Source organism: Pyrus communis, chromosome 16 (genome assembly GCF_041283825.1).
Source record: "Pyrus communis isolate YQ-2024b chromosome 16, ASM4128382v1, whole genome shotgun sequence".
NCBI classification, from domain to species: domain Eukaryota; kingdom Viridiplantae; phylum Streptophyta; class Magnoliopsida; order Rosales; family Rosaceae; genus Pyrus; species Pyrus communis.
In genome coordinates, this window is record NC_142580.1 from 1,218,802 (window position 1) to 1,234,426 (window position 15,625).

At 38.3% G+C, this 15,625-nt stretch overlaps 3 protein-coding genes across 3 annotated transcripts; all 3 read left to right on the top strand.

Annotated features, from left to right (window-relative positions):
* The first annotated feature begins 2,159 nt into the window (after positions 1 to 2,159).
* On the top strand, positions 2,160 to 4,955 carry LOC137731928 (plasmodesmata-located protein 6). The gene is made up of 3 exons (XM_068471190.2): positions 2,160 to 3,265; positions 4,257 to 4,403; positions 4,649 to 4,955. Exons 1-3 carry the CDS (start codon positions 2,542 to 2,544, stop codon positions 4,657 to 4,659), a joined length of 882 nt encoding a protein of 293 aa, XP_068327291.1. The 5' UTR covers positions 2,160 to 2,541; the 3' UTR covers positions 4,660 to 4,955.
* Positions 4,956 to 7,385: 2,430 nt separating this feature from the next.
* On the top strand, positions 7,386 to 8,134 carry LOC137731144 (uncharacterized). The gene has a single exon (XM_068470249.2). It carries the CDS (start codon positions 7,506 to 7,508, stop codon positions 7,896 to 7,898), a length of 393 nt encoding a protein of 130 aa, XP_068326350.1. The 5' UTR covers positions 7,386 to 7,505; the 3' UTR covers positions 7,899 to 8,134.
* A 2,464-nt stretch (positions 8,135 to 10,598) lies between these two features.
* LOC137731679 (plant UBX domain-containing protein 2) lies at positions 10,599 to 14,030 on the top strand. The gene is made up of 3 exons (XM_068470861.2): positions 10,599 to 11,877; positions 12,783 to 13,061; positions 13,567 to 14,030. The coding sequence occupies exons 1-3, from the start codon at positions 10,942 to 10,944 to the stop codon at positions 13,822 to 13,824; spliced, it is 1,473 nt and encodes a 490-aa protein (XP_068326962.1). The 5' UTR covers positions 10,599 to 10,941; the 3' UTR covers positions 13,825 to 14,030.
* Positions 14,031 to 15,625: the final 1,595 nt, after the last annotated feature.

Sequence of the window (15,625 nt, forward strand, 5' to 3'; positions counted from 1 at the left end):
GGCTCCAGGACTACAAATAGCTACAGTTTATATGCACAAGAATCACCAGTATTTTGAACGTATGGTATAATTAATGTTACATAACTTTTATGTAGTTCGACTTGCCTAATTTCTTATATTCACAAACTTTTTTTTCCTTCTTCAAAAAATTTAACCAAAGAAAATATATTTATGTATAAAAATTAGTTATCATGGAATATAAAAATATTAATTGTTACTCTAATATCAAATATTTTGAAAAACGGTAAGGATGGGAATATTAATTATGATACCTCACATTCACAATAAAGAAAGGTTTTGGTTTCGTGTCGTTGAACTCAATCATTAAGTAGATAGTTGAATTTAAATTTAGAAATGTGTAGGTTTTGTGTTTGACCACTATCATTAATTTACCATCAAAATATAAAAAGATGTACGTAAATTTCATTTCTTCCTTAAAGTTTTTTTTTTTTTAAGGAGGCCAACTGATGCCTTCGACACAGAAACTCATTCTTCGAGAGTCGGAAAAACTCGTAGAGGCATTTCAATCTCATTTGATCAGTATCGTGTACTTCACCAGAAATCAAACCCAAAATATATTGTGTGAAATACAATGCGTTGAATTCGTCTCTAACCATTAGGTCACCACGCGGTCCGAATTGAAGTATCGTATTCGTTTTTGACTTGGTCAGAGAGAGACATTGATGTCTCACTACGTAGCAAACAATTTAAAATTATCAACTTAATAGGCAGAATCATGTCATTTTTTCTTTTTGGTCGAAAGAATCATCTCATTCATTATACCTTTTTGATTATATTTTTGTGTAATAGAGATGTTCAAGAGCTTGGATATTCATATGGAAAGATCCTATCGTATAAATTAATAACGTCATACGCTGGCTAGGGTTTGTTTTCTTTTTGCACCTTAGTGACTAAACAACTGGATTCGTCGATGACGATAGCTAATCTAATTCTTGTGACGGAGTTAATCACCTCTTAATTAATTATGCGATTCCTACATTTATTTTGTTTATTCATATCATCCTTTCAATCATTAATAAATTTATTACGTTAGACGTTGAACAAGGCAGAGAAAATCACCGCGCCTGATTAACTACAAATACTTTTCTTCCCCTAATAAGATTCACTTTATCATTATTAGTTTGCTGATTTTCACTTAGTTCAGTTGGACGGGGAATCGTGGCCGCCCCTTATGTATGTCTAGACGTAAATCAAAAGCCATACCTATGCTTGGAGGTCATGGAAGTCCAAATAATTAAGCCCTAGTTAGCTTACACCTAAACTTGGAGGCCATGGAAGCAGTTGAATGATTGTGGAGTATGGACCAACTTTAACTAGCTACTTTTCAAACGGCAAATTTATTAGTTACAATAGGTAAATGTTTCTAGGAGCTTCCAATTTTTTATTCAATAGACTCATAACTTAATAAAAAAATTATGTTGCCGTGGTCAACCGTAACCTCAACTATAATTGACTTTTATACTCACTAATTTCAAGCCAACTAAGCTTTAACTTTAATGGCCATAATGCAAAATTAACACCACATGCATCACAACCGTCAATTTTTTTCTTCACATGGCCATCTATATTCTAACGCATATAAATCAAAAGAAGATAAAACAATAAACAAATGGATGAGTACATAAGATCATCTTCAATCCTTGGGTTAAAATTTAAAATTTTTAACTCATAAATTTTAGGTTTTAACCCAGAAATAATTTTTTTGCTCCAACATTTTATTGGTTTTAATTACTTTAGCAATTAGATTTAAATTTGGACCGTGAGGTTTTTTTTTTACCATTGGATTTGATCATATTAGATCTTAGTTGTTGGATTTAATGAATTTATAAATATAAAACTAAAAAAAAATACACGTATATGGTAAGTCAGCCTACTAACCCTGGGAGGACATCCTGGCTTAAATTTTCCCCATAAATGAGTTTTGCGTTGCAATTCATATTTGTCCCAGGGTTGAGCAAGTTTGAGTGGATTTAAAACCTTAAATTTGAGTTTTACTCCAAGGGTTGGAGTAGGTATAAAAAGATCAAATGTACGTAATTTTTCAATTTTTTTTCATTTAGTTATTAAGGAGAGGCAGTAGAGTTCGAAATAAATATGTGTGGGAGGATATATATGAATAAACATCACCACGTAAAGTTAACGCTGGATTGTTACATGGGAAGAGATTACTCGTTAGTGAGTCATGCTCATCAAGTTTCTAAATCCCTCACGTAAATTCCCCACAAAGCAACCTGACCTACCTCCCTCCCTCTCTCTCTCCCTCTCTCTCTCTCTCTCTCTCTCTCTCCCCACCCCCACCACCCCCACCACCCCACCCCCCCCCCCCCCCCCCCCCCCCACAACACACACACTAAAAGAGTGCTGCAGTCTACATGCCTTTCCAAATATTCATATTTCATTTGTTACCTGAAAGCACTCCATTAACAACCTCTTGAATCTTCACACTTCATAATTCAAACTTCTCTCTCTCTCTCTCTCTCTCTTCTAACTTGCTACAGCCACCACCTCACAAATCAAAACATGATGTCTTCTGTATTTGTTTTCCTCCTCACTATTTCCTTCCTCGCAACCCTATCATCCTCCGCAACCACTTCCTTCGTCTTCGGTGGCTGTTCCCAGCAAAAATACCTCCCGGGTTCGCCCTACGAGTCGAAAGTCAACTCGCTCCTCACCTCCCTGGTCAACTCAGCCATGTTCTCCACCTACAATAACTTCACCTTCCCCGGCAGCAGCTCCGCCGGCTCCCAGGACACCCTATATGGCCTCTTCCAATGCCGCGGCGACCTCAGCAACATTGACTGCTCCCAGTGCGTCGCTCGCTCGGTGAGTCAACTCGGAACCCTCTGCCTCGACTCCTGCGGTGGTGCGTTGCAGCTCGAGGGCTGCTTTGTGAAGTACGACAACGCGACGTTCTTAGGGGTGGAGGACAAGACCGTGGTTGTTAAGAAATGTGGGCCGTCGACTGGGTTTGACTCGGATTCGTTGACCAAGCGGGATGCCGTGCTGGCATATCTTGGGACCAGCGATGGGACTTACAGGCCGTACAGAGTCAGCGGCTCCGGGAGTGTTCAGGGCGTGGCGCAGTGTGTCGGGGATTTGAGTACGAGCGAGTGCCAAGATTGTCTGTCGGAAGCCGTCGGACAGCTCAGGTCCGGGTGCGGGACCAGCGCGTGGGGCGACATGTTCTTGGCTAAGTGCTACGTCCGCTACTCGGACGGTGGATATCACTCGCACGGCGGTCATGGTAAGATGTTTCGCCACCCCGGATGGTGGTTTCCACTTTCTGGTTTTTGGTTATTTACCCTCTGGTTAAAATGAAGAATTTGAGTTTACCAATAACCCCATTTAATTACAGTGAAATATGCGCCCCAAATGGCTGTTTTGGTAAATTCACTTTTCTTCTGATTATTCTCTCCTTTTTCCCTTTTTGTGTATTAGTGTATTTAATTAGTGATTAGGTTTGCTTGATGTATTAATTAATTATGCTTGTGTTGTGTGTGCGTGTTACTAAGGGAGTGTTCGGTGGTGATTAGGAATATTCAAGTACTTTGTTTTTCAGAGTGGTTTTTACATTCAGTTTGATGTATGATAGATTTGCGGTTTATGAGACCAATTTTGATGAATGTTAAATTGGACTGGAAAATTGCTATTGACGTTTCAAAATAATCGTTATGCATTCTTTTTCTAACAAAGATGAGTCCATAATAATTCTTGAATGTTAATAACAGCTATCGTTAGTTCAACCTCATAAAAAAAGAAAAGAAATGCGAAGATGCCCGAAGACTGCTATATTGTAAATAATAAGACTTTCTTGTGTAACAAAAAGCTCATAGTTTCTTTTTTAATTTACATGTCAATGGGATAAATGCAACCCACTTTGAATTTCTGTCTCGCCAGAAATTTGAGATAAAAAATTCAACAGTATGGCAGTAGTGATATCCAAATTTACTCGAATTACTTCACTAATACTGCAAATTAAAGAAATATTTGCTCCTCCTGCCAGAAGTAATCAAGGCTGCCTAATCTGATTAGACTTTGGTTAATTAAAAGACAACTCAGTAATGAAATACAGCATACACACACAATCCGATCAAGCTTAATTTGATCAAATCACCGTATTAATCATCGATCGATGCATAATTATTACTTTATTCTGTTTGCTGTACGTGCATAAAGCTAAAGTGTTTAAAAAGTGTTTTATGTTCTTTTTCCTTTTTCTTTTTGTTCTGCTTTAGATGATCATGTTGACGTTGACGATGACGACGACGACAACGATGAGCTTGAGAAGACACTTGCAATACTCATCGGAATTATAGCAGCAGTTGCACTACTCGTCGTATTTCTTTACTACTTCCGAAAAAAATTGTATGGCGATGAAAAAGGTACAAACCAGATCTCTCTCTTGTTCTAATTATTTTCTCAAAGCCCGAATGCACGAGAAAGACGTATATGCACTTTAATGTTCTGAGCCAATAATATAATGTCACGTGTTTTAACTTTGCACGTGGTATCGTATACTAAGTTTGAAACATCATTATGATGTCTGGAGAAATGTATGTAAATTCTTTCCCCGAGAATACTATACAAGATCGTGATTCTTAATTAAACTCTTTTACAAACTATGCAGGTTGTAAATAAATAAAATGCAGATTGTGGACAGTTCTGGATGAAAGAGCAAGTGTTCCTAGCTAAGCCTGGTATTTATTTTGCTTTCGGTGTCTTCTTTGTATTTTATGCTTCAAAATTCTTTCTATCTCTCCCTCCATTGCTCTCTCTCTCTCTCTCTCTTTGATGTAGTAGTTTCTGGCATATTTCCTTTTGCAAAAGAAGCAGTGAGGGTAGATAGAAAGACAGATGTATAAAGGGCAACCTTAAAACAAGTGAAATGCAAACTTTGATCAATAAGATAAAAAAGAAGCACAAAGATTCCTTTACTCTTAATCCCACTTAACTACTCTTAACAATGTTAATTAGCTAGATTGTTTACTAATTACGTGTTTAACTAGCATAAACTTCTGGTAAAAGTCTTCTTTGTGATGCTTTTGCTTTTGTTGGGTGTTATGGGACTTTGGTACTTTTTAGATTTTATACAGAGGGCAACTTTTGATACTGCAACCAAAAGTTTAAAGATTTCATGCCAAGTTCAAATTTTATTTATTCTGCAATTCCAATCTTCAATCTCATATAAGCAAAGTAGCTTTCTGCAATCTACCAACTCATATTTAACTGTGCATTCTCTGCCTAACATTTAAGACCAAAGTACTCGTCAAGAAAATGACTATTTTTTTTAGTGTGACGATGAGATCGTCACCTGGTGTTATTAATCCACATATTATAGCATTAGTACAAAGCAACTTTGACCTAAGTGTGTAATATTAATAATATAGACACGTGTTATAATATGAGTGGATTGGTGGTACTGGCGAAGCGACAGTCATGCTGGAAAACTTATCTAAGAGAAGATAGTAGTGTATATAAGCATTGTTTAATGATGGCCCTAAGCAACAATGATTAAGGCAAAGTTCTCTGATATAAAATGCACCAGCTAATATTTTAAAAGGACAATAGGCGTGGATTCAATTGGCTAATAATTAAGAAATAAGAGTAGGACTAGGATGCTACTAAAGCAGAATCTTCTCCCCTCCTTTCTCTCTTGCATAATTTGCTTACTTTTGGTGTTGCATTTTAGCCCCTATAGGGTTTATGAATTTTCATTTCTGTCCTATTCTAATTGAACAGAATTTTATGAAGCTTCTGACGATACTATCTCAACAATTGCTATCGAAAAATCCAACTTCCCTCCCTAGTTAATCCATGTACATATATGCATAATATATATATATATATATATATGAATTTTGCTGAAATTTCCTCCCCCAAGTGCTTTCTCCTCACTAAGCGCTCTTCTTGTGATCTCAACTTTTCTTTCATATCGAATTTGCCTGAAGTATTTCTTTAGCTTGATCAGATAATGGTACTTATATTATATTATATTATATTATATATATATATATATATATATATGAATGTGTGTGTGTGTGTGTGTGTACAATATAATATGTGTCTGTAGGAAATCCTGAATGATGAAAGCATATTCTGCATAAAATCAGAAACTGTGTCCTCAACAAACAAAGGGGACATAGACAAAGCAGTCAACAAAGGTCGCAAGAGTTGTGATAAACTAAGGTGGCATGTTAGAATATTTTGATTGATAAGATTAAACGGCGTATTAGATTTTAATCCAAAAAAAAAAAAAAAAACCTAACAGCGAGAGCATCTATCCCATAGTTAAAATTTTCATTGTACATAGAATATGACCTAATAAGTTGTGTCCTCGACATACTGAAAAATCTCACCTATCTTATAAGAAGTTTAAAGTTAAATCACCAACTACGATTGGTAGGTTTAGACTAACATGTACAAAATTTTCTTTTTCTTTTTTGTTGTGGGGGTTTGTTCAAAGTGATGCGTCATGGACGGCACAAAAGGGTACTACACAACTGCTCATTGTGCATGTGCGTGTTCAAGATATGAAAATGACAAAGAAGCTGCCGAACACCCCCCCCCCCCCCCTTTTTTCTTTCTCTCTCAACGCACTGATGTTCAATTTAAAACTATATGCTTCGGTATATGACATGCATTGAATGAATAAAGAGTTGAATGTAGAGTTAAAGTTCAATATTAGCAATTCTCGATACATAGACTGATGCATACTAAAAAAAACACGTCATATAGAGATACTACACAATAACATGCTAGACTTTTGTCATTCGTTGTGGAAAACTCTTAACACAAGACCGTACGTGTAGGATCTTTTGTACTTAACAAGCAGAGCAGTGGACAGTTCTTATTTGGAGACACATGAGATCAAGTGAGGATTTGGATAAATAGTATGTTATGAAATACTACACAATAACATGCTAGACTTTTATCATTCGATGCGGAAAACTCTTAACATAAGACTGTAGGTGTAAGATCTTTTGTCCTCAACCAGCGGAGCAGTGGGCAGTTCTTATTCGGAGACACGTGAGATCAAGTGAGGATTTTGGACGAATAGTATGTCATGAAACGTAAGCATCCAACTCAAAACTCATTAACAGATAAAGAACCCAACTGAAAACTAATTGAAACTGACTCGTAAGTAAAAACTCAAAGCCCAAAACAATAAGTATACCAAAAATTTGGGTTGGGCCTTGCTCACCACAGAAGACATGGATTGGGGTCAAAACGACTCAAAAGTTAAAAAAACCAAAACCTTGGGGCCTAATTGCAAATCGCTTCCACCTGTATCACGATCGTCCACCAGTCCAAGCAACGAGCCGCCACGTGTCGAATTTTCGCCAGCCTTTACTAACTCACCCGGTCCTCCAACAATTTTATCGGTCCAGTTTAAGGCGCTGAGAGAAATCGAGAGACGAAGCAAAGCATATTTCTGAAATTTCCCAAAAAACCAGAACCGGAAAAGCGAGCAGCACAGAGATCTGATGGCGTTGGAGTGGGTTGTCCTCGGATACGCCGCCGCCGCGGAGGCGATCATGGTGCTCCTCCTCACGATCCCCGGCCTCGACGGCCTCCGCAAGGGCCTCGTCACGGTCACCCGCAACCTCCTCAAACCGTTTCTCTCGGTAGTGCCGTTCTGCCTTTTCTTGCTCATGGACATCTACTGGAAGTACGAGACTCGCCCGAGCTGCGAAGGCGACTCCTGCACTCCCTCGGAGCACCTCCGCCACGAGAAGTCGATCATGAAGAGCCAGCGCAACGCGCTCTTGATCGCCGCCGCCTTGATCTTCTACTGGCTCCTTTACACCGTCACCCACCTCGTTGTCCGCATCGAGCAGTTGAACCAGCGCGTCGAGCGCTTGAAGAATCGCGACTGATTCCGCTCGGTTTGCATTTCGATTTCCAAGCCTTTAGCTTTATTTTGTGTTTCGATGGAGAGATTATTGGGTTAATTGCACTTCTTTTATATCGGATTTTGGAATTTCTGTGTTATGTGATGTTATAGTTTTGTGGCATTAGCCATTAGGGTTTTGCTTTTAATCTGGCACTTGGAAATTACTAATATGTCTCTGAATTTCTGGGAATGTTGTTAGTATAATTAATACTTTCAATATTTGAGTCTTCATCTATTATATTTTATAATTTTGCTTTTTGGGGACTGAGTTTAGATTACTTGGAGATAACTTGTAATTTGTGTATTTATTAGTTTAGAGTAATACCCCATTTAGGCGTTGATCGTAACAGACTTGACTGCCATTTTCTGGTCAATTGTTGTTGTAGATGGACTAGAGATTAAGGTGCCATAGACTGACGATAAGCACGATCCGTGTGGTGGCTTATACTATGCCTTTGTATTATTGGGGGTTGGCTATGTCTCTCGAATTCTGTCTCTCTTCCTTTAGTTCTTAGCCTCAAAATTTTGTTTCCGTCCACTCGTTAAGCTTGTGCTGACGGAAGGAAGACATAGTATGTTCTTTTAGGGTTGTAGAAGGCATAGCAGTATGAATCTAGAAGGAGGCCACAAAAACCGGAACTTGGCCACCTGCTAAGCAAAGAGGCTGAGTATCTAATCTAGCTGGCCGGTTAAGGAAAATAGGGTTGTTCGCAGTCTAGGTCAGTGGTTGGTTGTGTTGATCACATATTGCCGTTGTCTGCAGTGAAGTGTTCTAGTCAACCTAGCTTAGAGTTAAGATCCCTGAGCTGGGTCATCCCGGCACTCATGATGCATCAGTTACGACCCTCTCCATTTGTAGGGAGCAGACCGCTGCTTGTTTGAAAAGTGGAAAGCCATTTTCTTTCAGAAGGACATTGGAATTAGGCTGCTTTCTTACGCTGTAGGTCTCTGGATGGAGCTTGTTGTTTGGGGGATCTGTTCTTAGAAAAACCAGGCACTGAGTTGGCCGTGGCTTCATAAGAAGTCTAGGCATGATTGTGAACTTGTAATTATAGCAAAGATGCACAATATTTCTTCCGTGTTAGCTTTGCGAATTGCCTGCTAGTCAGGGATGTGGTGGCTAAATACGAGGATTTTTCGAAGATGCTTACTGCATCTGTGCATTCCATCTTCCATATTCTTGATTCTACACCAGATTTGCTCTCATCAGATATTTCAACAGGGATGATGCGTTCGATTCAGGTATGGTTTTCTGATGTTCTTTTCAGGGCTCATTTGACAAGTATAATACTCAGGTCGATAATGTTGTGTGAATTCTTATTGAAAGCTAGAACAAGATTAATGTCTATGGTTCAACAGCGTTTTCTGTGATTCTTGTCTTGAAGCCTTTGCCCATCTCCACGACTCTGATCATCTTGACTGGTATGGCCACTCCAGTTGCTATCGCTTCCCTTCCACGCCCCCAACACTCCGAACGCCAGGCATTGTAAATTCCCTATCCAGCCAAGGAAGAATTTCCTCCTTCCAATTTACATCAGGCTTATCTGAACGATCACTCATGATAATCGGTGGGAAGATCCATGGATGATACGTTACCGAATTAGTTTGTTCCTTTGCCCTCGATAGAGTGGAGGACTTGATTGTCGGGATAGCCTGAGAACACCACCGGACGTAGACGCCACAACTCCGAGTGTTGAATGCCAGAAGAACAAACGATGCACATATGAATCGAACCGATAAGTAAGGATGTCACTTAATTCCCGTTGACGGACAAAAGTCGGTCTTTGAATTGTGCTAAACTAGGGAGAGGTGTATACGCGATGTCGAATGTCCTATGGCACCCATTCCTCTTCACGAGCGTCCAACATGCACGACTCAATTGTAACCGCAAGCTTGTGTCCGAAAGCGGAGTAGTGGTGGGCAACAGGACAGGACTAGGGGTAGATTTACCAACAGCCAAGGGGGATGCGGAACAACTCTCCACTTCCCAGATTCAGGATTAAAAACCTCGGAAAGGGCCGGCCATTTTTCAGCTAAGTAATCCTAGTACAATAATATAACGATGTTCCTCAAAAGATGAATTCAGTACAAGGTTAGAAATTACAATTGAAGTTTTAAGTTCGATTCGTCAAAAAAGAAAATGTTATAAACGAATGATATGAGTCAAGGTTGAATTTCAAATTCCTTCTACATGTTGGGACGACACGTACTGATAACATGATAAACAAACATGATCCATTTGTCAAAGTCAGAATCAATATCAATGAAAATAAAAAACTTGCACACTTTGGGCTTGGTAGCCTTTTACAAATTCAAAAACCAAAAACGGCCTTCCTATTTATAGTGTAATATCTACTTGTCCAATTTGACAAAAATATTCTTATATCGACACAATATCAATACATTCTTAAGACAATATTATTATTACACAATAATGGGGATATTCTCGTCAAAGAAGGTTAGTAAAAAAGGAAAATTAATGAAAATGGCTTGAAAACTTTGAGTTTTAACGATAAGGACAAAATAAAGGGTAAATTGAATAGTACCAGGATTAACTTTTTAGTGTAAAAATATGGTTTTTCGTTAGAATGCTAAGAGCTTTTCGTTAAAGTTACCTTGTAAAAATTGCATTTTGAGATGAAAAATTTTGGTTGATGTATTTGTAAAAGGACTAGTGAAGCCTGTTCCCAAAATAGAACAAAAGTATTAAAATATTAAATTGACAGGGCAAAAAAACCCGCCTGTGAAGCTCGCAAGGCCGTTTGGCGGGGAAAATTATCCAACGAACCCCGGCCAATGGAGCAAAAGTCAACCAGGAAGGGAGAAGCAACCACGGCACTTCCCCTCCTCTTAATCCCTCATTCTTAATCCAGTGCAGTCCAATCCAATCCAATCCGCCACGCATTTCCCGTTCCCTCCAGGATCCCCTCTCAAACACTAATTTCATCTCCCGATTCGGCTTCGTATCAATCTTTGATTGGATTCGATTCAGGTCCTCTTTTTTCTTCTTCTTTCAATACATCGATATGGGTGACATGAAAGACAAGTTCAAGGGCTTCATGAAGAATACCTTCTCGTCTTCGTCCTCCGGTAAATTCAAGGGCCAAGGCCGAGTCTTGGGATCGTCTTCTTCCTCCGGCCCCGCCGATTCGGTCCTCACTCGCCCTAAGCAGGCTCCCCAATCCCATCCCAAACCCGTTTCGAATTCGAATCCAAATTCTTCTGTCGCCTTCCCAAATCCCAAGCCTTCGCCTCAGAAAACGCAGATTATTGATCAGGAGAAAACGCAAATTCCTGATCAGAGCAAGGCGGAGCCGTCGATCGATTCGAAGCCTGATCGGAAAACGGAAACTGGGTTTGATCCGTTTGACGCTTTGACCACGCCGGGGAAGAGATCCCAGAACGGGTTTACGCTAAATGTCTTCGAATGTCCGATTTGCGGGCAATCTTTTAGGTCGGAAGACGAGGTCTCCGTACATGTAGAAAGCTGTGTTAATAATTTGGTGGAGACCAAAAGTGTAGAGGGTGTTGGCGTTTCGGGGTCGCCGGATAACGGGTCTGAGTCGTCGAGGAGCGAATTGGAAGCTCGCATTGGTACCTTTGCTTCGGGAAATCCGGCTGCCGGGTCAGTTGAGGTTGTTCTGAGGCTGTTGAGGAATATAGTTAAGGAACCGGAGAACGTTAAGTTTAGAAGGATTCGGATGAGTAATCCGAAGATAAGGGAGGCCATTGGTGAGGTTGTGGGAGGCATTGAGTTGCTGGAGTTTGTGGGGTTCGAATTGAAAGAGGAGGATGGGGAGATGTGGGCGGTCATGGAGGTTCCAAAGGAAGAACAAATTAATTTGATGAAAAGGGGAATAGCATTACTGGAACCGCCGAAGGTACAAGAAGTAGATATTTCGGCATCCATTGCTTCATTGAAGGTGGATGAACCAGTTGAACCAAAGAAGGTCGACCGGCAGGTATGTTAACTATCAGTCTATCCTTGGTTTCTTGTTCATTTTTGTTTCATCGTTTATGGCAGTGTTCGCTTGCTAATAATAGTTGATCATTTACTTTATGTCTTGGGAATATCCTTCCCAAAAGTTATAAATGTATGTTACGATAGGATTATAGAATCTCAGCGTCGATTGGATTAGGAACTTGAAAAGATTGGAAAGCAATACTTAAAATCGTAAGCGATCAAACCTATGGTGGTAAAGGATTCATCAGTCAATTGATAGTCTGGAGACTGTTGCATTGATTTTCAACAACGCTTAGCTGCGCATTCATTGGAATTGGTCAACTAGTCTGGTTTTGAAGTAGGCTGTAAGGCAGCATGTAAAGAAGTGACTTCTTATCGTAATAGCATATAGCTTGTCCAATTCCATTTAGTCAATCACCAGGTATGAAGATGGCTTTTGAAAGAAAAATCAAGGCAATTTTAAACCAAAAAATTCATCAGAAGACTCCAGTTAAATGATGATAAAAGCACTTCAGCCCAAAACAAAAGTTAAAATGATGATATTATACAGAAAATTTCCAATGTTAAGGTTCATCTTGATGTTGAAGTGGTTGGAAATCAGAAAAAAATGTTCTGGTCCAATGTCCTTGTCATTAAGTTTTCTATATTTCTGGTAATCATTGAAATGATCAAACTGGTTATAGATAAGTGCTCATATTACGTTTATTCTCTGTTTAATAACGTCAAATGATTCCGTTGTTTGGTATTGCCATTTTTTTTTACTATTAAAGTTAAATACGCCCTGCATTTGATATTGCGGGATTCCCTTCGTTTTGTGATTTGTAGTGCTTCCTGTTTCAGATTTATGTCATCCATTTCTTTCAATTAACTTTTTCTGGTTCACCGAACTTTTTTCTTGTGCAGACAAGGGTCTTCTTTTCGGTCTCTGAAAGTGTGGCAGCAAGAATTGAGGTACCAGCATCTTTCTACAACCTCTCAGCTACGGAGCTGAAAAGAGAAGCTGAAATGAGAAAGAAGAAGATTGAAGATTCACAGATGTTGATCCCAAAGTCATTCAAGGAAAAGCAGGCAAAAGCTGCTAAAAGGAGATACAGAAAAACTGTTATCCGGATCCAGTTTCCCGATGGAGTGGTGCTCCAGGGTGTTTTTTCTCCATTGGAGCCAACTAGCTCTTTGTACGAGGTTAGTCTTTTACCAACCTCCTAATCTCTTGATCAATCATCATTCTAGAGGATAGCAAGTTTTATATAGTACAACAGGGTGAAATAAATATTCTGTAGGAGTGTGCATGTGTATGTATAGATATGTTGGAACAAGTTTCTGCTTCTTTTTCAGTTCTCATACTAATTTTCCAAGCAAACTTGTCAACAACTATCGGAATCTGCATTTTCTCCCGCTTTTTGAGATTTCATGTATTGTGCTGCAGAATATGTTTAGTTTTTGATGTTCGAATACAGATGTAGTCTTCGATGCCTAGAACAAGTTTGCTTGGAAAATTATTACGTAGCCTGCCCAAATTGAGGGAAATGAAAACAAATCCAACGCATGATACATATAGACTATTCGTGTTTGAGTGTTCTGCCGGGCTGCAAATTGTTCCTTACTACTGCATTTATTTCAAGTCAATAGTTCAACAATTTTTATTTATTTTTGTTCTTTTTCTTATTGCTGGTTCTCGATGAACCAGTATGTGAGCTCGGCGCTGAAAGAGCCTAGTTTGGAATTCGAGCTGTTAAATCCTGTAGCCCTCAAACGGCGGGTGATCCCTCATTTTCCAGCAGCAGGAAAGAAAGCAGCAACACTAGCTGATGAGGATCTGATGCCCTCGGCTCTTGTCAAGTTCAAACCCATCGAAACAGATTCGGTTGTTTTCACGGGGCTGTGTAATGAACTCCTTGAGGTAAGTGAACCACTTACGAGCGGTTCAGCTGCTGCTCCTGTGTAAGGTTTGAGCCGTCAGTATCTTCGTGCATTTGCTTCTCCCGTTCACCTTGTAATTCTTCAGCCAAACTACATTTTGGATACCCATTTTTTCACCTATAGCACATAAGATGAAGCATGTATTTTTCTGTGGTTTTGATTTACCAATGCAGAAATCTCAATGAATTTTGATCTTTGTAATTTTTGATGCAGTTATTGTTTTGCTGTTAATTACTTTTTAGTCACTGTTTTAGGCCCCGCTAGCGTTAATAATTTTACTTTGTTACAGCTTTAAAATTCAACTGATAAATACTTATGGGACTTGGAATTTTAAAATATACCAAAATTTTAAAAATATACCAAAATCAAAATTTAATGATTAAAACACTCGAAATACTGAATATTATGTTTTGTGCAGTGGAGTTCTTAATTCAAATTGAAATGTACAAAATTGATTTTGTGAATGGTAAAATTCATAATAAGAAATCTTTTACTTGTGCAGTGTTGGATAATTTAGTATCTACTTCGCTATATTATATATATGTATGTGTCGTCCCTACATCGTGAGTCGAACTTGAAATTTCTTTTAACCAGGCACATACTTGAGTATTAGCATGAATTTCAACATTGGAGAAATAATAAACCGTATCGATAATTAATTTTATGATAAAATCTCAACTTTTGAATCAAGTTTTGCTAGAACAAGAGCAAAATAAATTACAACTTATATCAAGTGGTTTCACTTTTAACTGTATTGAGGCATTTTGCATAAAATACAGCACTTATTGATTGCACGGGTGTTAAGTTGAAACAATATTGATGCTATTAGTAACAAACGGCAAAAATTTTAACCTCCAATTCATGTATGAGATTATTTTCAATCCAAAGTATATGGGTTAAATAAGTTGTTTGTTGCATTAAAATATTGATTGCACTTGAAAACAAAGAATGGTTAGATATTATATGTACTCTATCACGTGCACATACGTTCAGATTACAGATCTAGAATGTAGACCTCAAAATCTTATGGGACCAAAAAGGACAATAAAAGAGCCAATGCTTTATATAAAAATACAAATAAATCAAAACAAAAAAAAAATAAAAAACGTTTTTCTTGTGCAACAGATGGCTTCTTGTGGTGCAACTCACAAATAAAACGAATGGGGGACACGTGTCACCTCACTGTCACGCTTGAGAATTGAGAGAGCCTCGAAATTTCCTAGGAGGAGAAATTGAAGGCATACTATGAATGACGTGGTCGAATATCACACATGAATTGGAGGATAGCATACTCACTACTCACAGTAGGAAATAGGAAGGTCAATTAACCTTTAATTAGTGAGTCCCGTGTTATCTTTTGAATAATACTTACGTACTCATTAGAGAGTACCATATATACTCACTTTTTAGACTTATCCCACAAATAAATCAATCCGAGAAAATGAATCGCATTCATAATTAGCTAGACTCTTATGCTTTGAGAAACTTTTTCAGTACACGGTATATCAAGTGTTGCAATTCAAATGACTGAAGTTTTATTTTTAAAATTTTAACTAATTGTATTAGAGAGCTGCTAGATTCATCCCGTTGTTTTATTTTCTCATCCACGTTATATTTACACCCACTATAAAAAGTTATAAAATTAAAATGTTATTTTCTCACCCACTATTATTCCTAAAATAACCCTTAATATATATATATATATATATATATATAAATATAATTAGAGATAAAAAGTCACATGACTATGCTTCAATTATACGATGTGGACAAATTAAAATGACCCACATAAAGTTATCTTTTACCTCTTTGATAGAAATATAATC